A 22,265-nucleotide genomic window follows, 5' to 3' on the forward strand; every position below is an offset into this window, starting at 1 on the left:
AGCCTTCATTATTCTAATCTCCTGTAAATAAAACCACATCTCTGTACATTACTTAGACCAAGAGGTCCACCAGCCTTCATTATTCTAATCTCCTGTAAATAAAACCACATCTCTGTACTATACTTAGACCAAGAGGCCCACCAGCCTCCATTATTTTAATATCCTGTAAATAAAACCATATCTCTGTACTATACTTAGACCAAGAGGTCCACCAGCCTTCATTATTCTAATCTCCTGTAAATAAAACCATATCTCTGTACTATACTTAGACCAAGAGATCCTCCAGCCTTCATTATTCTAATCTCCTGTAAATAAAACCACATCTCTGTACATTACTTAGACCAAGAGGTCCACCAGCCTTCATTATTCTAATCTCCTGTAAATAAAACCATATCTCTGTACTATACTTAGACCAAGAGGTCCACCAGCCTTCATTATTCTAATCTCCTGTAAATAAAACCATATCTCTGTACTATACTTAGACCAAGAGGTCCACCAGCCTTCATTATTCTAATCTCCTGTAAATAAAACCACATCTCTGTACTATACTTAGACCAAGAGGCCCACCAGCCTCCATTATTTTAATATCCTGTAAATAAAACCATATCTCTGTACTATACTTAGACCAAGAGGTCCACCAGCCTTCATTATTCTAATCTCCTGTAAATAAAACCATATCTCTGTACTATACTTAGACCAAGAGGTCCACCAACCTTCATTATTCTAATCTCCTGTAAATAAAACCACATCTCTGTACTATACTGAGACCAAGAGGCCCACCAGCCTCCATTATTTTAATATCCTGTAAATAAAACCATATCTCTGTACTATACTTAGACCAAGAGGTCCACCAACCTTCATTATTCTAATCTCCTGTAAATAAAACCACATCTCTGTACTATACTTAGACCAAGAGGCCCACCAGCCTCCATTATTTTAATATCCTGTAAATAAAACCATATCTCTGTACTATACTTAGACCAAGAGGTCCACCAACCTTCATTATTCTAATCTCCTGTAAATAAAACCATATCTGTGTACAATACTGAGTCAACGAAATCTCTACCTTCACTATTCTAATCTCCTGTAATTAAAACTGTATCAGTGTACAATACTGAGACCAACATAACTTTTTTCCTGCAATATTCTAATCTCCTGTAAATAAGACCAAAACCATATCTGTGTACATTACTGAGACTGATCGCTCCGACCAGATTCACTGTTCTAATCTCCTGTAAATAAGACCAAAACCATATCTGTGTACATTACTGAGACTGATCGCTCCGACCAAATTCAATATTCTAATCTCCTGTAAATAAGACCAAAACCATATCTGTGTACATTACTGAGACTGATCGCTCCGACCAGATTCAATATTCTAATCTCCTGTAAATAAGACCAAAACCATATCTGTGTACATTACTGAGACTGATCGCTCCGACCAGATTCATTGTTCTAATCTCCTGTAAATAAGACCAAAACCATATCTGTGTACATTACTGAGACTGATCGCTCCGACCAGATTCATTGTTCTAATCTCCTGTAAATAAGACCAAAACCATATCTGTGTACATTACTGAGACTGATCGCTCCGACCAGATTCATTGTTCTAATCTCCTGTAAATAAGACCAAAACCATATCTGTGTACATTACTGAGACTGATCGCTCCGACCAGATTCAATATTCTAATCTCCTGTAAATAAGACCAAAACCATATCTGTGTACATTACTGAGACTGATCGCTCTGACCAGATTCAATATTCTAATCTCCTGTCAATAAAAATCGAAACCACATCCGTGTACAATACTGAGACCAAGATGGCCACCTGCCCTCATCTATTATTGGATACGATCAATATTTCTTGTGCTAATGAATAAATGAACACATAAACAACACTACAGGCCTGTAAGAATTGAAGATTTGCGTAATCCATTTATGGGCTATACAAAAATAAATTCAGGGAACCCATTTTCTTTTTTGTGTAATCCGTTATGTCCCTGTAAATAATGTCATAAATTTAATGCGCGAACAGAAAACAGGTTACACTAAATTAGATTGGCGTGATCGACGTGTGAACGAAACGATTGTTCTCGCAGTTTTCAGAGGCCTTTAACAAGAGAAGAAGTTTGTTTTGTTTAACGACACCACTAGAGCACATTGATTTATTAATCATCGGCTATTAGATGTCAAACATGGTCATTTTGACAAAGTCATAGAGAGGAAACCTGCTACACTTTCCATTGGTAGCAAGGGATCATTTACATGCATCATCCCACAGACAGGAGAGAACATACCACGGCCTTTGACATACTAGTCGTGGTGCACTGTCTGAAATGAGAAATAGCCCAATGGGCCCACCGACGGGGATCGATCTTAGACCGACCGCGCATCAGGCATGCGCTTTACCATTGGGCTACGTCCTGCCCCACAAAACGAGAGACACGAAACTAAGTCACACACACACACAGACAGACACACACACACAGACAGACACACACACACACACACAGACACAGACACAGACACAGACACACACACACACACACACACACACACACACACACACACACAGACACACACACACACCAGCATACACATGTGCACGTACCTCTATAGGATATTGTGATTTCTCCCCTGTTACCGAGCGAACATGGTTTATTTCTAAGCCCTTGATCACTGGGCGCTCCTCTGTGACCACAGTATGACTGCCTGCGCTCACCTCCCTGGAAGCCTGGGGCTCGGCCACCGAATGTTTCACAACTACTGCACCCGCCGCCGGCGACACACCACCACTGTGAAAATTTGGCACACTAACTGTCGTCGGCTGGAGCGGCACGTTTTCCTTGTTCTCCACGCGCGAAAACTCACTAGTCCTAATCGACGACGACGAAGTGTTCAGAGACCGGTTGAAACCGGGGTACACAAACTTGGGGGGCTGGACGGCCGTTGAGGGCACCGACCAGTCCGACGAAAGTGTTCTGGGGCTCACTTTGGGGGAAGGCGACGAGAAGTGTACACTGGTGGGGGTCGGGTGAGGTGTGACTGCTGGGGAGGGGCTCACAATGGGTGTGGGAGGGACAGGGGAGTGGGCAGGGATGGGGTTAATCCGTGCCGACGGCGAAGAAGAAGCTGTTGTCGTTGTTGTTGCTGTAACCACTGGTTCACTGTTGTAGGAGGCGGGAACAGCCGACACGAACGGGCTGGGACTTGAAGCGGAGACGCCGACGATTTCCGACTGCGTCACGGCGATGGTTGCGCTGTCGGTCGATGGTGACGACTGACTCCAGTGGATGCGTGGTTGTGTCAGCGACGTCAGTTTCGTACCGCTCGGAACATCCGCGGACGCCGACTTGGGGACGGTTTTCTCGCGGTACACCACAAGCTTGATCTGCGGGTCCAATCCCGTCAGTAACGCTACCGCCTGGTCATGTCGGGCATCTGACAGGTCAACATCATTTATCTGTCGGGAAAGAAAGAACAAACATTTAGGGTAGATATATTTTGAAAACAGATGAAAATGACATGAGACAAAACACAAAGAGAGAGAGAGAGATAAAACAGTAATACTATACTGTAGACTTACAGAAACGATTCTGTCTCCCACTTGAATCGTGCCATCCTTCTGAGCAGTACCTCCTTCTACGATACGAGAAATGTATATGGCCTGAAAATACAAAAACCATGACATGAGCAGATAGGAAGATTGTGACCACATGACACATGTTAAACAATTAAAGGGACATTCCCGAGTTCACTGCAATTTTTAAGGTGTTATCGACTAACAGAGACTTTTTAACGATTGTAATTACATATCATATTTATACTAGGTTAAATTTCTTTTTATTTTCTAAAAACTTTTTATTTTTTTCGTATGTACGAAATTATTGAAGACAAAATCCAGTTTGGGCTTCTTACAAATATTAAGACGACCAGAAACATATTGAATATACAGACACTGATATTCTAAACAAGAAAATATATTTAATATGTAAGTTTAATCGTAGAAATATTTTATTAGTTGGAAACATCTCACAATGCAGAAAACTCGGGAATGTCCCTTTAACATCTCATTATTATCTGGTAAAACAACTGTCTTGAGGAATGTCAAACAAACAAAACCTTCATGTACACTTATAAAACTAAGTCTAAATTAGTGTGATCTGAGTAAGCACTGTAGTGTAATCTGAGTTATCATTAATTGTTTAATGACGGCACTAGAGCACATTGATTTACTCATCATTGTCTATTTATATCTTGGCAGGATTAAATAACAAGATAACACTGGAGTCAGTGTGCTGAAAACACAAACCACACCAGTGCTGGCACAAGACAGACACCCTAAAATCTTAAATATTAATGGATTTTTTTTTTAATCATCCATTAAAGGCTTTTTTAGGAGATATCGCTGGTATTAATTTGCAAAATCTCCTGCGATATTCTTCTAGGAGATATTGCTTCTTTTGTTACGTCACTGTACGTTTCGCGGCTAAACCTATTATTAGTGACATCACGCCACTGTCGCTCTGCTAGTTAACGAGTCCACCACTGCCAAACATAGTGACATTCAACCCACAGTGCTGACATTGTTTACAATTGAAGCAAATGAAAAGAATGACAATGGATGATAAAAAGAATACCCCCTCATGTCTTGTGATATCATAATTTATCAGCACTCGTTGATAAAAGCATAAAAATTATCGGCAAGCCTCTGATTTCATACTGTTATCAACTCGTGTATATCCCAAGACACCCGGGCAGTATCCTCTATATATCACAAGACACCCGGGGAGTATCCTCTATATATCACAAGACACCCGGGCAGTATCCTCTATATATCACAAGACACCCGGGGAGTATCCTCTATATATCCCAAGACACCCGGGCAGTATCCTCTATATATCACAAGACACCCGGGCAGTATCCTCTATATATCACAAGACACCCGGGGAGTATCCTCTATATATCACAAGACACCCGGGGAGTATCCTCTATATATCCCAAGACACCCGGGCAGTATCCTCTATATATCACAAGACACCCGGGCAGTATCCTCTATATATCACAAGACACCCGGGGAGTATCCTCTATATATCACAAGACACCCGGGCAGTATCCTCTATATATCACAAGACACCCGGGCAGTATCCTCTATATATCACAAGACACCCGGGCAGTATCCTCTATATATCACAAGACACCCGGGGAGTATCCTCTATATATCACAAGACACCCGGGGAGTATCCTCTATATATCACAAGACACCCGGGGAGTATCCTCTATATATCCCAAGACACTCGGGGAGTATCCTCTATATATCCCACACACCCGGGCAGTATCCTCTATATATCCCAAGACACCCGGGCAGTATCCTCTATATATCCCAAGACACCCGGGCAGTATCCTCTATATATCCCAAGACACCCGGGGAGTATCCTCTATATATCCCAAGACACCCGGGGAGTATCCTCTATATATCACAAGACACCCGGGCAGTATCCTCTATATATCACAAGACACCCGGGGAGTATCCTCTATATATCACAAGACACCCGGGGAGTATCCTCTATATATCACAAGACACCCGGGGAGTATCCTCTATATATCACAAGACACCCGGGCAGTATCCTCTATATATCCCAAGACACTCGGGGAGTATCCTCTATATATCCCAAGACACCCGGGCAGTATCCTCTATATATCCCAAGACACTCGGGCAGTATCCTCTATATATCCCAAGACACCCGGGCAGTTTACTCTATATATCACAAGACACCTGGGGAGTATCCTCTATATATCACAAGACACCCGGGGAGTATCCTCTATATATGACAAGACACCCGGGGAATAACCTCTATATATCACAAGACACCCGGGCAGTATCCTCTATATATGACAAGACACCCGGGGAGTAACCTCTATATATATATCCTCTATATATGACAAGACACCCGGGGAGTATCCTCTATATATGACAAGACACCCGGGGAGTATCCTCTATATATCACAAGACACCCGGGCAGTATCCTCTATATATGACAAGACACCCGGGGAATAACCTCTATATATCACAAGACACCCGGGGAGTATCCTCTATATATGACAAGACACCCGGGGAATAACCTCTATATATCACAAGACACCCGGGCAGTATCCTCTATATATCACAAGACACCCGGGGAGTATCCTCTATATATCACAAGACACCCGGGCAGTATCCTCTATATATCACAAGACACCCGGGGAGTATCCTCTATATATCACAAGACACCCGGGCAGTATCCTCTATATATCACAAGACACCCGGGCAGTATCCTCTATATATCACAAGACACCCGGGGAGTATCCTCTATATATCCCAAGACACCCGGGCAGTATCCTCTATATATGACAAGACACCCGGGCAGTATCCTCTATATATCACAAGACACTATCCTCTATATATCACAAGACACCCGGGCAGTATCCTCTATATATCACAAGACACCCAGGCAGTATCCTCTATATATGACAAGACACCCGGGGAATAACCTCTATATATCACAAGACACCCGGGCAGTATCCTCTATATATGACAAGACACCCGGGCAGTATCCTCTATATATCACAAGACACCCGGGGAGTATCCTCTATATATCACAAGACACCCGGGCAGTATCCTCTATATATCACAAGACACCCGGGCAGTATCCTCTATATATGACAAGACACCCGGGGAATAACCTCTATATATCACAAGACACCCGGGCAGTATCCTCTATATATCACAAGACACCCGGGCAGTATCCTCTATATATGACAAGACACCCGGGCAGTATCCTCTATATATCACAAGACACACGGGCAGTATCCTCTATATATCACAAGACACACGGGGAGTATCCTCTATATATCACAAGACACCCGGGCAGTATCCTCTATATATGACAAGACACCCGGGGAATAACCTCTATATATCACAAGACACCCGGGGAATAACCTCTATATACCACAAGACACCCGGGGAGTATCCTCTATATAATTTTCAGATAGATGACTGTAAGAGAACTGCTGCATAAAATATGTGGAAACATGAAATGCAGGGTCCACTTTCAAAACATTTCAAACCCATAACCACCTAGAAACGTCATTTTATGGCCCGTTTTTCTTTTCATTACATCCCTTCAAATTATTTTCTGGCAGAAAGCCTTCAAGATTATTCTGATATGAGTTAATGACAATGTAGTGGAGTCAAATACAATCCATGGATGTTGTACTATGTTCGACAGCCCAGGAAGTGGAGTTGAATACCATGGATATTATACTAAAACTGTAAAGTCCGATTTCTGTATTTTATCAAACCCTTATCATGTCTGACCAAGCCATATCACATGATTGTAACACTGTGAGACCGTGTCTGACCCTCATAAAATGGCACTACAACACACTCATGCAGCGTGGATATAAAACATGTCCACTACAATCACTTGGCTACACAGGAAATAAACATGCACACAGCAAACAATGCACAAAAAACTGACTAAATTATTTCATTTCATATAAACTATCTACCGGCACCCGTTCACGTTAAAACAGATGATGATAAACAAAGGATGACTTTTTTTTTTTAAAGGGGGAAGGTTTGAGGTGGTGCTAATTACTTCCTTTTAGAATTTTGTTTTGGAGACAGAAATTCTCTTTCTATCACTGTCTGTCTGTCTGTCTGTCTGTCTCTCTAACCCTGTCTTTCTACTTTCTATCTCCCACTCTCTCTCTCTCTTCCTCTCTCTGGTATTTTTTAGTTCTAGTTGTTTTGTTCTTATTATTTTATGTTCCCCGAGACAATACCCCCATCATGGACAGTATTTTTCTTTATAGATTCCCGGTTGTCAGCATAGAACACCTACTACATATACTAAATTACTGATGCCAAATAAAAAAACCTATTTTTTTGTTTTTGTTTTTTTACATTCAGGAGGCTCGGATTAATTATGACTAATCAATATTTATAATTTCTCTGAAAGTCTGAAATATGTATTGTTCAAATCTGTAAAATATATGAGAGAGAGAGAGAGAGAGAGAGAGAGAGAGAGAGAGAGAGAGAGAGAGAGAGAGAGAGAGAGAGAGAGAGAGAGAGAGAGAGAGAGAACGTGAGAGAGACAGAGTGAGAGAGAGAGAGAGAGAGAGAGAGAGAGAGAGAGAGAGAGAGAGAGAGAGAGAGAGAGAGAGAGAGAGAGAGAGAGAGATAGAGAGATAGAGAGAGAGAGATAGAGAGAGAGAGAAAACATGTCTATTTCATACCTTATACATAAACATTCAAATAAACACTGTTTATGAAATTGTGACACACTTGTGACTAGCACAACACAGCGCATGCTACGAGCAGCCCGTCAACAAACTTCAACACAAATGTACTCCATTAAAGAAATGTATAAAAGAAAAAATTGTCTACGGATGATGCTTCAACAAAGAGTAGGATTTGAGAGTAGTATAATTATTATTTAAATGAATGCACATATCACACAGCAACTAAGAGTCTGCAATACAAACCTCAATGAGTGTGTAAAATCGCTGAAAAACAAACAGTCGCTTATCACAGAAAGCTATATGAATATATATATTATATATTATGTGTCAAAAATACACATTTTTATTTTTTTTTTTTTTACTGAAATGAATAATCATGTGTGAAGAAAAAGAAAGGAAAAGAAAACGTTATATTGACACTTAGCATATTTTTAAACTACGTCTATTTGGTGTCTAAATACAGTTATTTTAACAATTGGCCAGCAGAGAAACAGAGAGAAAACCTGTTGTCACCACATTGGCTACACTTATTTAAAAAACTGCTTTCCCATTCGCAGGACAGTACACCCCACAGCCTTTGATGTTCCAATTATTGAGAACTTATTGGGAGAGGTGAAAAAACAAAGAGTTCATTGCTAGTGATCGATCCTTCAACCCACCACATATCAGGCAATCATTCTACTACTTAACATGAGAAAAAACACAGAATATTAGGTTCTAAAGATAGTTTGGAAACCCCTCTAAACTGGAAATCCCTCTTAGCTGGAAACCCCTCTAAACCAAGTAGAAAGGTTATGTTCTATACTGATATTTAAAAAGAGACTGAAAAATGTCTGGTTTTGAGAGAATTCCGGTTTACAGCCGATCCGTGTTTAAGAGATTTCATTGTCCTATGTACCCAGCAGGTTTCGCGACATCCTAATGCTTGTAATGACTCACATTTAATTTTAGTTCCCTATATATCTTTCTTTCATGTATTAAAAAAAAATTACTGGGAGGTAAAAATCCAACTTTGGCTACTTAAATATTACGACAACCAGAAATGCACTGGAAGGAAGGAACTGTTTTATTTAAGGACACACTCAACACATTTTATTTATGGTTATATGGCATCGGACATATGGTTAAAGACCACACAGATATTGAGAGAGGAAACCTGCTGTTGCCACTTCAGGAGCTATTCTTTTCGATTAGCAGCAAAAGTTCTTTTATATGTATCATCCCACAGACAGGATAGCACATACCACGGCCTTTGATATACCAGTTGTGGTGCACTGGAATGGAGCGAGATATAGCCCAATGGGTTCACCGACAGGGATCGATCTCAAACCAACCGCACATCAAGCAAGCGCTCTACCACTGGGCTATTTTACACCCCGAGGAAAGCACCGAGTATAAAAACACCGATATGTTAAACAAGTGTATTTAATATGTTGTCATCTTAGTTGTAAAAAAGGCTCTACTAGTTGAAAACATGTTATGATAGCAACCAATGAATAGTCTTTTTTTCTATATCATATATGATGAGACCTACTCAATGCAAGTTAAAATGTCTGGAATATTTTATTTTAAAATTTAATTTCCGAGTGGATGGTGAAAATACTGATTGCACGTACACAACACTGATTGACATTTTGACACAGAGGCACTAATGCGTGACGACGTCGCAGCTCAACAAGCAGACAGTGATTGGTTATTTAACTGTCGTCGTGGTTACTTACATTGTCGTCTCCCTTGAACGGGATCGAGCCTCTGCCGCCTGCGATGCTGAAACCAAGACCACTAGCTTCTCGTTTTAACGTCGTCTTTATCGTCTACAAGGAAACAAACACAACAGTGACAACCTCTCAGTCAGTGGATAATAGCCATTTAAGAGTAGAGAATAAATGTTTGAAGAATAATTTGTTTGTTTGTTTATGTTTAACGACACCACTAGAGCACATTGATTCATTAATCATTGACTACTGGATATCCAACACATGGTCATTTGGACTCGGTCATAGAGAGGAAACCCACAATTTTTTTTAATGCAGCAAGGCATCTTTTATATGAACTTTCCCACAGGATAGCACATACCACGGCCTTTGACATACCAGTCGTGGTGCACTGGCTGGAACGATAAATAGCCCAATGGGTCCACTGATGGGAATCGATTCCAAACCGACCGTGCATCAAGCGAGCGCTTTACCACTGGGCTACATCCAGTCCCTTGAGAGGAGTGAGTCAGTGCTATGAGAAAACGGCTAAAGTAAGACATGTTCTCTACCAGGTGCAACACATTTTCATATCTTCTAAACTCAAGGGCCATAATTCTGTCAATTTAAAAAACAAATGCCCATTAAAGTTTGTTTTGTTTAATGACACCACTTAAGCACATTGATTTATTAATCATCGGCTATTGGATGTCAAACATATGGTCATTTTCACCCAATCATAGAGAGGAAACCAGTTATATTTTTCTATTAATAGCAAGGGATCTTTTTTTATGCACCATCCCATGGCCTTTGATGTACCAGTAGTGGTTGACTGGCTGAAACGAAAATGCCCATTAAAGTCAAAATTGATTTGTAACTGCAAATGAAAACTAAATGTGGGACAGAAAGATGGATGGATGTACGGACGGACACGAAAGCTATAGTCCACACCGGATGGGTTGGTAGGGGACTAATAGATGTTTAATGATACCTTTAAAAGAAGGTCAGGGAAGATTTTCTTTGCAAAATCTTGATTAAATTAACTGAAAATTGATTAGCAACTACTGTGTAACATTTTAAAATTGTGTATCGATTTCCGAAACTTGTGCAGTGAATCGTGACATGATACTGAAGAAAATGTTCCCTGAAGGGTTTTTTAAATGACATCTCAGTTTCATCTTTATGTGATCTCATGATTGTAGCACTATTGGGTATTTAGCTTTATTGTACAACATTTAGTGAAATATCTTAAAATATCAGTGAAATAAAAGTGTTATCAGTCACTCAGTGATGATAACATATTTTAGAGTAAAAATTTCACTATTTCACTCTAAAATGTGTTATCGTCACTGTAGAAAGTGTTATCTTCACTGTAAGAAAGCCGGAACTATTTTGCTGCTGGCATTTTAAAAATAAAGGTAAATTGCCAAAAGTTATATAATAAATAGAATATTTCATGTTTTTTGTCAAATATGATTTATATCTCATCTCGTAAAGTTTGCAATCAAATCACACTCCATGAGATATGACTGCAAAGTTCACTCGATGAGATATAAATCATATTTGACAATAACCATGAAATATCCTCTATATATCATGCTCACCTCTCCGTACACCTCTGTTTCGGGTTCGGGTGAAAACGACACGGTCGCGATGTTCGTGTGTGTGTGATCTTCACACTGTTCCACCTGTAACAAACAGAAAACTATCAAATAACCAGGAATCGTTTACAATCACTTTCCCATAGTCATATCAGTTCATACCATGGTCTTTAGTGGGACAAGAAAACATCTCCGAGTCAATTATTGGCTATAGTGAAAGAATCTGGGGCCAAATTCACAACTAACCCCTACAATTAAAAAAACCTGTCCACAGCAAAAACCAACAAAAAAACTGAATATAGTCTGAGCCAAAAAAAGTACTGAGAGAATTAAAATCTCCACGGCATTACCGATTTCCATGTGCAATAATTGCAAAGGTTAACAAAACATTGGTGGCCGAATTTACCAAGCCTGTTTTTCTTAAATGCAGATGTTGAAGCATTGGAAACACATGTAGTTACATGCATCTAAGTCTAACAGGCTTTGTAAATTCAGCCCCGTAATTCTATGCCTATGGTTAGTAGTTACACTTTTACATTTATTTAGTATCCATTTCATGCAAAAAGTTACATAGCTACAGAATATGGCTCATGGTAAAGACAAAAATAAATTGTGTGTGTACATTTCAAACTTTGTTTAGTTGTAAGGATTGTTTTTTAATCACTGATTTAATAGTCTAGTTTTGCACATAAATGTAAATTTAAAACTCAGGGGTGGTGAACTGTGAAAAAGAAGAAATTTAGAGGGTTCCGGGCAATTCTTGAAATCCTAGGTTAAAATCTGTGCCATATGACACATTTTGGAGGAAAGGATGATTAAAATGCGAGGAAACGCAATGTTCCATGAGAGGAAAACAGCTGATCCGAGGAGAATTCCCACCCCTGAAAACTGAAAAACATTTCTTATAATTGCAAACAGCACAAACAAGGCTGATCGATTCTATGACCCATCACACATCAAGAGAGTGTTCACCAAATACAATATTACAAACTTACCTCAGACTCCAAAGGGAGAAAGCGAATTAAACATTTATAAAACGTTACTACACTGTCTAACACTGGCCAAGTTAGTTCTCCCATTGTTACTGTTTCATTCGATGAATTGATAAAGTGGTTAAGTTTAACAACACCACTAGAGCACATTGATTAATTAATCATCGGCTATTGGATGTCAAAATAAAGTGGTTATAGTCACTGGACAGTCGTAATTTCTGCTGGAGTACAAAATGACATTGTATCTATGCATGTTTAAGAGGTCATAATAGGCTCCAGTTTTGAGACGGAAACAACGTGAAAACTTAACTTTGCAGTGCAGTAACATTGTATAAATGTTAAACTGTTACAGCCATACTGGTAAAACAACTCACCGGTAGTTTAACATTTGGAATCAGTCTTTCTCTGCCGACGATGACTTCGATCTGATTGCCGCTGCTCTTGAGAACGTTGACAGCATCGTAGTGGTCGGCCTCTGTCAACTTTATACCATTTACCTGAAACATATGGACAATCGTGTCAAGACACTTTATTCAGATTAATCACAGTTTCTAAATTTTTACACCTCGAACAAATGAAAATTGATTGATTGATTGATTTATGGATTACACAAAATCAAATCAGGTAACCAATTTAATTTTTCTACGAACATATAAATCCTCCTCCAAACTTAATGTGCAAATAAAAAAAATATATTATGCAAAACCAGTCTTGTACAAATGATAATACAAATGAAATTGTTGTCTGCACATTTGTCAGAGGTCTGATTTTTTATAGATCTTGGGTAAAAGACAAGGTTTCCTATTCTATTACCTCCCTTGAGTTCAGAATAAAAACCAAAAAGCTTTTGATCATCATTTATTACATAATTATGTGTAAATATTAAATAAAAGGTACCTACACCCACTTCACCTCCCCCAAATTAGAAAAAGATAATTTATTAGATACCCTCAAAAAGAAATTACCCTGATTTAGTATCAGGAGAATATATTTATTGCTATTGAAGTTTATCAGTTATTTCAATTGTCTTTACTGTCTGACATTCACAGATGAGCAAATACATGTACTATAGTTAACCAAACCACAAACATCTACTGTAGTTAACAATTCCCAAACACATACCCAAAATTAATAAATACCATCCACAATCACTCAACAAAATTAAGTACTGTAGAATACTTTATTTTCGCGATTTAATGAAAATGGGTCAATTCGCGAACATTTATTTTTTCGCGAATCTCCCAACCCCCATCAATAAAAAAACGAAGTACAGATGTCAATAATTTTGTTTTAAAAACGGAACTTAGTTTTGCCGGTTGTTATGCTAATCTGTAGAACTAATCCTACATGTACACACGAGTGCTATACACATAAAACAATAGTTTTCCTGCTTTAACCAATCAAGACTTTATTGTCCTTATAATTGTTATAAAAACAAAAACCGAAAACAAACGAAACGAAATTTGAAGACACAAGCTACTAGTACTCAGTAACTTAAGTTTGATTGAAACAATATTTATTGCCGTCAAAATACTAGTTCAAAACGGTTTGTGATTGGCTAACAGGCCAAAAATAAAAATAAAATTGTGAAACATCTGAACATAGCCCAGTCTGGATTTTTTCACTTCCACATTTTTAATATACTGTGATAATGCATGTTTACTTCCGTCGTTGAACACGTGTAGACTGTCCGATGGAAAACAGCATAAAGCTTTTTAGTGTTAGTATTGTTTTATTATCATGTATGTACTTACAAATCGTGTTCTTGATTTAAAGTTTTAAACAGCTTTTGTGTTTTGTGGTTTGTTCCGTGACAGGAGGGAGCACCGCTTTGTTACTACTAGCCTCGTACATTGGAAACGAATGTGGTATAGTTGAACGAGACTACATATTTAAAAAAAAAATTGTCGGCCTTTATAAAACGTTTATTTTCGCGTGGAATATATTTTCACGAATTTCATTCACACGCGAAAAAGGCGAAAATAAATTCCACGCGAAAATAAAGTATTATACAGTATTGCACAAAAATCCACAAGAAATTACTAACAAACATGCTACAAAATTAATCAAACAATCATGTACCGAAATTAATCTATCCCCTTTTAAGATGCCAGCTTACCCCTACTATCTACAAAAATCTACCAGAATCCACTAACTGGCTAATATGTTACAAATTTAACCAAACAACAAACACCTACCAAAATAAATCTATCCCCTTTTAAGATACCAGCTTACCCCTACTATCCACAAAAATCTACCAGAATTTACTAACTGACTAACATGTTATGAATTTAACCAAACAAACAAACACGTACCGAAATTAATCTATCTCCTTTTAAAATACCAGCCTTCGTTGCCGGACCATTTTCTGTGACTCTGGATATAAAAATACTCTGAAAAAAAGAAAATGAAACATGATGTCAGAGAGAGACAGTTATTCTCTACATAATTACCAATTACAATCTTGAAAAAAATATCCTGAGTTTGCTGTCCTAGTTAAGATGTTTCTGGTGAACTGACAAAGGGAACCTATTGATATTTAAAACAGTGACTAACGCAAGGAAGGAAAGAAGGAAATGTTTTATTTAACGATGCACTTAACACATTTTATTTACGGTTATATAGTGTCGGACATATGGTTAAGGACCACACAGATATTGAGAGAGGAAACCTGCTGTCACTACTTCATGCTCTATTCTTTTTCAATTAACAGCAAGGGATCTTTTATATGCACCATCCCACAGACATGATAGTACATACCACAGCCTTTGTTACACCAGTTGTGGAGCACTGGCTGGAATGAGAAATAGCCCAGTGGGTCCACCGACGGTGATCGATCCTAGACCGACCGCGCATCAAGTGAATGCTTTACCACTGGGCTACTTACCACCCACTAGTGACCAACGGTGACTACGCATATTTAAATCTACTTAAGCTATAAATCACCTGCACAGTGATGTGGTGACAAAGATAATATTCAACTAAATAAAAATTCAATGGACAAGGACCGAATTTACAAAGACTGGGTTTTTTTTGGTCTTTTATGCCACTTAGTGTACCTTTATAGCTACTACTAAACCAAATAACTTTCAGCTGGATCAGAGTTCGAGGTGCACCCAACTTTTGATAGAGCAGTTACTACCACAAGTCCTGCCATTGGTGATAAATGTGACAGTGTTTGTTGTCATAAAATGTTGGGGCGGGACGTAGCCCAGTGACAAAAAAGCTCGCTTGATGTGTGGTCGGTTTAAGATTGATCCCTGTCGGTAGCCCCATTGGACTATTTCTCTTTCCAGCCAGTGCTCCACAACCTGTGTAACAAAGACCGTGGTATGTACTATCCTGTCTGTGGGATGGTGCATATAAAAGATCCCTTGCTGCTGATCACCACACCAGAAAAACCTCATGGTCTCCCTTGTAAAGGGTTGAACCCTTTCCCCTCCGATGCCGATACCAAGCCCTGCCACTTGACTCCTTACTTCCCCACCCAAAACATTCGTACTATCTCATGTATCAATTTATCTCATTGTCTCCCTTGTTGAACCCTTACCATTGGCAATGCTGATACCAAAGCTCTGGCCTGGTTCGTATACCTGACCCCTCATTCCCTACCGTCTCCCTATCCCCGAAAAACCAAAACCAAACAAAAAAACAATACTGCTTTCTAATGTATGTTACTTCACATCTCCCTTATAAGGGGTTGAACCCTTACCCCCGGCAATGCTGATACCAAGGCCCTGGCCTGGTTCGTGCACCTGAACCCTCATTCCCTACTGTCTCCCCATCCCCGAAAAACAAAAAACAAACAAAAAAACATCACTGCTATGTCATGTATCAATTTACCTCATCGTCTCCCTTGTAAGGGGTTGAACCCTTGCCCCCGGCGATGCTGATACCAAGACCCTGGCCGGGTTCGCGCACCAGCTGTAACGTCAACTCATCCTCCTCTACAGCAACCGGAATCTGCTGAGTGGGTGACGACAACATCATCACCTCTCCCTCAGGAGCCTGCGATTAAAAACAACAATCAAGAAAATGTTCACCAATTTTCCAATTATGAGATTTTCGTATAATGCAAGAAAAAAAAGGGGTTCATTTTACAGATTGCACAATGTGTAAAATCGTTGGTGAATAGATATAAATAAAACTGCAATATTTACCCATGGTGAAAAATCTAGTCCGTCCCACGGGGAATATCTTTTTTCATGCTATGGAATTTACTACAACTTATTTATTTCTGAGCCGACTGTGTTCTAATTGGACACAAAAATAGTATTTTTGTGTTATTTCCAAAACACTTTACGTTTCTTCTGACGTCAAACAAAACTGAAATTATTTACAAAAAACATTTGTGTAGGAGGATGGGACAATGTACTGCACCGAATTTAAAATTATATGTCCAAAACAGTCACAGTATTTTAATTGTTAATTTTTTTTTTTTTTTTACATCAAGCCAAACTGGAATTATTAACCAAAAAAAGACACTATTATGGTCATTCATACCATGGTTATTTTGTGCTGTTGTAGTGCACGCCTGTCATGGGTGCAGGTGCCAGGACAGGTTTTGTGCACTTGGTTTCTGGTCATTTTATACTATAGTCATTTCCTACAGAGATTTTACAATTTCGTACCATATTATTTTGTCATTTCAAACCAAACATACTGACAAAAAAAGAAAGACACCCAACCCCCCTACCCTTTTAATTTTACTGAAGACTGGTATGGTATAACATAAGCACACTGGACCACCGACCTTCAACTGTGAATCGACGGCCGCCTGTTCTTTTTGCGCCGCAGCCTGTGCAAGAATTTCCCGCACTTTCTGCTCGGCGTCCTCGGGGCTGCTGTTGAGGTTGATGCGTTTGTTCTTCAGGTAGTGGGGCGTGTCCCTTCGCCGCAGTCGGTGATCCTTGTCCGCGTCATCCTCTAGGTCGTCGGCGAACCCGACCTTCCGTTCTTTGGTTGCGTCCGAATCCTGGCAAAATATACATACGACATTTAGTGACATTTCGTGCAAGCAAAATTTAAAAAAAACTAACCAGGGCGGTTGATAGTAGCCCAAACCATAACCCCCCTAAGCCTCCCCACCTCAGGACATTTTGAGATCTAACGAATGGTCCTTGTGGCCCCTAATACACGGTAAACCACTCAAACGAAGGAAGGAAATGTTTTATTTAATGACACACTCAACACATTTTATTTATGGTTATATGGCGTTGGACATGGTTATGGACCACACAGATATTGAGAGAGGAAACCCGTTGTTGCCATTCATACCACGGCATTTGATATACCAGTCACGGTGCACTGGCTAGAGCAAGAAATAGCCCAATGGGCCCACCGACGGTGATTGATCCCAGACAGACCGCGCATCGAGCGAACGCTTTACCACTGGGCTACATCCCGCCCTTTCCACTTAAACGTGGCAAATTCGTGATAAATCTGGGAGACTTGTAATTTGTCGCACCTCATCTGATTCGCTGACGTCGCTGCGGTCCTCCCCGCTGTCCTCCTCCCGGTCCTCGCTCTCGTGGGACGTGTTCAGCTTCGACACGACCTCCGGGCCAGGGGAGATAACTGTCGACTGGGCAATCGACACGGCCTTTATCAGCGGCTCCGTTTCTCTCGGCAGTTCGTCTTCGTCCCCGGACGACGCGGATTCCACCATCGGAGGAGGAGGACCTTCCAGTTCTGGAGCTAAGACAGGAAAAAAAAGAGAGAGTTACTCACAATACTCAGTGCTGACACACACTACTCAGTGTTGACTCACAATACTCAGTGCTGACTCACAATACTCAATGTTGTTGATGTTTACTTACAATACACAATGTTAATTCATAATCATATTTATTCACAACTCACTGTCAACTCACAATACTCAATGTTCTTGATGTTTACTCATAATACACAGTGTTAATTCATAATGCTCAGTGTTTACTCATAATACTGTGTTTACTCACAACCTTAAAGTTAATTAACAATACTCAAGAGTTGACTCGCAATACGCAATGCTAATTCATAATACTCAATTTTTACTCATAATACTCAACATTTACTGGCAACCTCAATATCAACTCACAATACTCAATGTTTACTCACAAAATGCTAGGTTTACCCACAATGCTAAAAAGTTGTGAATGGTTCTATTGATGAGAGAAGAACTTGTACCTTTAATTATGTATGGTGGTTCTACTGGCAACAGAACATGTACCTTTAATTACATGTGCGGGTTCTACTGCACAGAAAAGAACACTTACCTTTAATTATCTGTGGATTTTTTTAAAATGTAAATAGAATATGTACCTTTTATTATCTGTGGTGGTTCCATTGTCATCATGACTTTCTTCTCTGGTGTACGGTGTCCTTCGCTCTGATCGCGAGGTGACTCCATCTCTTCCTCGTTCCACTTGACATCACTGTCTCTCTGTGGCATGAACGCATTGTCCTAAAATACACACACAACATTAGGTTGATGGCAACAGGTATTGGATTTGTCCTGTGATGTTAAAAATACTACCCACTTGCACCCTGCCCATCTGCCCCCTGCAAGAGTTAAACACTACCTATTTGCACCCTGCCCATCTGCCCCCTGCAAGAGTTAAACACTACACACTTGCACCCTGCCCATCTGCCCCCTGCAAGAGTTAAACACTACCTATTTGCACCCTGCCCATCTGCCCCCTGCAAGAGTTAAACACTACCCACTTGCACCCTGCCCATCTGCCCCCTGCAAGAGTTAAACCTACCTATTTGCACCCTGCCCATCTGCCCCCTGCAAGAGTTAAACCTACCTATTTGCACCCTGCCCATCCGCCCCCTGCAAGAGTTAAACCTACCTATTTGCACCCTGCCCATCTGCCCCCTGCAAGAGTTAAACACTACCTATCTGCACGAGCTAAACCTACCTATTTGCACCCTGCCCATCTGCCCCCTGCAAGAGTTAAACCTACCTATTTGCACCCTGCCCATCCGCCCCCTGCAAGAGTTAAACCTACCTATTTGCACCCTGCCCATCTGCCCCCTGCAAGAGTTAAACACTACCTATCTGCACCCTGCCCATCTGCCCCCTGCAAGAGATAAACCTACCTATCTGCACCCTGCCCATCTGCCCCCTGCAAGAGCTAAACACTACCTATTTGCACCCTGCCCCCTGCAAGAGCTAAACACTACCTATTTGCACCCTGCCCATCTGCCCCCTGCAAGAGCTAAACACTACCTATTTGCACCCTGCCCCCTGCAAGAGTTAAACACTACCTATTTGCACCCTGCCCATCTGCCCCCTGCAAGAGCTAAACACTACCTATTTGCACCCTGCCCCCTGCAAGAGCTAAACACTACCTATTTGCACTCTGCCCATCTGCCCCCTGCAAGAGCTAAACACTACCTATTTGCACCCTGCCCATCTGCCCCCTGCAAGAGCTAAACACTACCTATTTGCACCCTGCCCATCCGCACCCTGCAAGAGCTAAACACTACCTATTTGCACCCTACCCATCCGCCCCCTGCAAGAGCTAAACACTACCTATTTGCACCCTGCCCATCCGCCCCCTGCAAGAGCTAAACACTACCTATTTGCACCCTGCCCATCCGCCCCCTGCAAGAGCTAAACACTACCTATTTGCACCCTGCCCGAGCTAAACACTACCTATTTGCACCCTGCCCATCTGCCCCCTGCAAGAGCTAAACACTACCTATTTGCACCCTGCCCATCTGCCCCCTGCAAGAGCTAAACACTACCTATTTGCACCCTGCCCCCTGCAAGAGCTAAACACTACCTATTTGCACCCTGCCCATCTGCAAGAGCTAAACACTACCTATTTGCACCCTGCCCCCTGCAAGAGCTAAACACTACCTATTTGCACCCTGCCCATCTGCCCCCTGCAAGAGCTAAACACTACCTATTTGCACTCTGCCCATCTGGCCCCTGCAAGAGTTACACACTACCTATTTGCACTCTGCCCATCTGGTATGATGTGTAAGAGCTAAAAGCCACTCACCTGTTTCTTGTTTTCATGGTGCGGTATGATGTGTAACAGCTAAAAGTCACCCACCTGTTTCTTGTTTTCATGGTGCGGTATGATGTGTAAGAGCTAAAAGCCACCCACCTGTTTCTTGTTTTCGTGGTGCGGTATGATGTGACCGTCAATGCCTTTCTGTTTGATGTATTTCTGATGCCGGTTTTTCAGTTCTTTGGGATGTGGTGTGCCTTGTCGAATGAAGTGACTCTGTAAGCAAGAAAACCAAAACATTTTACAGCTTATGTACATAAAGGGGTCTAATTCCCAAAGTTCTCTTAACCTTCCGACTACTGCAGGTGTGAATCTCACCTGACATCACGCAAGTCAACATACTGTACACTGTATACAGTGCATTCCCCAATTCATATTTCCTGTCATTTTACACCCGGCAGCACTCACCAGAGATAATAATCAGAGTATGGCATTGTTACTTTTTTGTTTTTCAATGTAAAATACCTCGAAATTTGGAGTTGAAAAACGTGTTTTTCGCAAGTATTTTTGCTTGACAACAATGGCGGAACATTGCATTCATTTTTAGGAATTGAAAGCTGATTGTGACAGCTAATTTGATAATAAATTTGACCGTTTTACCAACAACAAAAATGACAAAATATGAATAATAGTTTCCACAAAATAAATCTGGTCAGAAAAACACAGCTATTGGTAATAATGGACATAAATACTTTAATTTGAGACTTGTGTCAGTAAGACCAGGCTCAACAGAAAATAATTAAATTTTCTTTATATTCATCCAGACGTAGCAATGGGAGTTTGTTCATTTCACAATGAACGTAAAAATTACGTTGTCGGGGAACGTCATACCTGATGATGTCATTTTATATGGGCAAGCTGTCTTATTGAGCGTTATTGTTTATGGACTAGAAATATTTCAAAATAAAGTATGATGTTTTAGCACTATTATTAGCAGGTATGATTAAAATTTAATTATAAGTATTGACTGTTATTTCCTTTACATTCATCTGGGCATGAAAAAAAAAAAAAAATCATCTGCAAATTTATGTGAGAATGGCTTCGCCGATTCACATAGTTTACGGATGATTTGTTTTGTTCATACTCTGATGAATGTAAAAGAAATATCAGACAATCCTTCAGTGTCATCCTACCTCTGAGTCTTCATCTGAATCGCCTTCCTGGTCCTCTGCAAAGCGAATAATGCTCTCTCGGGGGTTGCGCTGTGCCTCCGACCAACTCAGTCGACTATCAGCGTCCGTCGCCACACTGCCACGCAGCAGGTTTTCTGTAAACAAAGTAACAGTGAGGTAACGCTGAACAAAGAAGCCATTAAGAGACTCAATACCTCATGTCTGTAAATGTAACAGGGAGTCAATATTTGTAATTAGTTTCTTTAATATTTACTATATGTATTTTATTTCAGTATTCTAGGTTACGATCTTCTGTTGAGAATATCATATTTTGTTAGGACAAACACCATAACATTTTGATAAAGAACGGTCTGTTTGTAGGTCTTTTCCCAATTCATCGCCATTAAACACAGCATAGGTTTCGATGTGACATACAGTTCTTTGATCTCTGTGAGACTCATCGCCCACAGCGAAGAGTCGTGTTTTTATATAACTTCTGGTTCCACCTGGGAATAAATCCCTGAACCTTGACCCCACCTTGTTGTTTTTATCCAACGAGTGTGTTAGATAAT

At 40.4% G+C, this 22,265-nt stretch overlaps 1 protein-coding gene across 1 annotated transcript in view; it reads right to left on the minus strand.

Annotated features, from left to right (window-relative positions):
* Positions 1-22,265, minus strand: part of LOC121377757 (protein scribble homolog) — a 130,043-nt gene that overhangs the window by 61,971 nt on the left and 45,807 nt on the right. Inside the window, exons 13-24 of the mRNA XM_041505844.1 lie at positions 21,715-21,848; positions 20,678-20,797; positions 18,876-19,017; positions 18,040-18,269; positions 17,326-17,547; positions 16,416-16,580; positions 14,888-14,965; positions 12,947-13,069; positions 11,584-11,667; positions 10,007-10,099; positions 3,586-3,666; positions 2,611-3,462 (exon numbers count right to left, since the gene is read on the minus strand). Coding sequence (XP_041361778.1) covers positions 2,611-3,462; positions 3,586-3,666; positions 10,007-10,099; positions 11,584-11,667; positions 12,947-13,069; positions 14,888-14,965; positions 16,416-16,580; positions 17,326-17,547; positions 18,040-18,269; positions 18,876-19,017; positions 20,678-20,797; positions 21,715-21,848 — 2,324 coding nt within the window. The remainder of the gene's footprint in view (positions 1-2,610; positions 3,463-3,585; positions 3,667-10,006; positions 10,100-11,583; positions 11,668-12,946; positions 13,070-14,887; positions 14,966-16,415; positions 16,581-17,325; positions 17,548-18,039; positions 18,270-18,875; positions 19,018-20,677; positions 20,798-21,714; positions 21,849-22,265) is intronic.

The sequence above is a fragment of the Gigantopelta aegis genome, chromosome 7, assembly GCF_016097555.1.
Source record: "Gigantopelta aegis isolate Gae_Host chromosome 7, Gae_host_genome, whole genome shotgun sequence".
Lineage (NCBI taxonomy): Eukaryota > Metazoa > Mollusca > Gastropoda > Neomphalida > Peltospiridae > Gigantopelta > Gigantopelta aegis.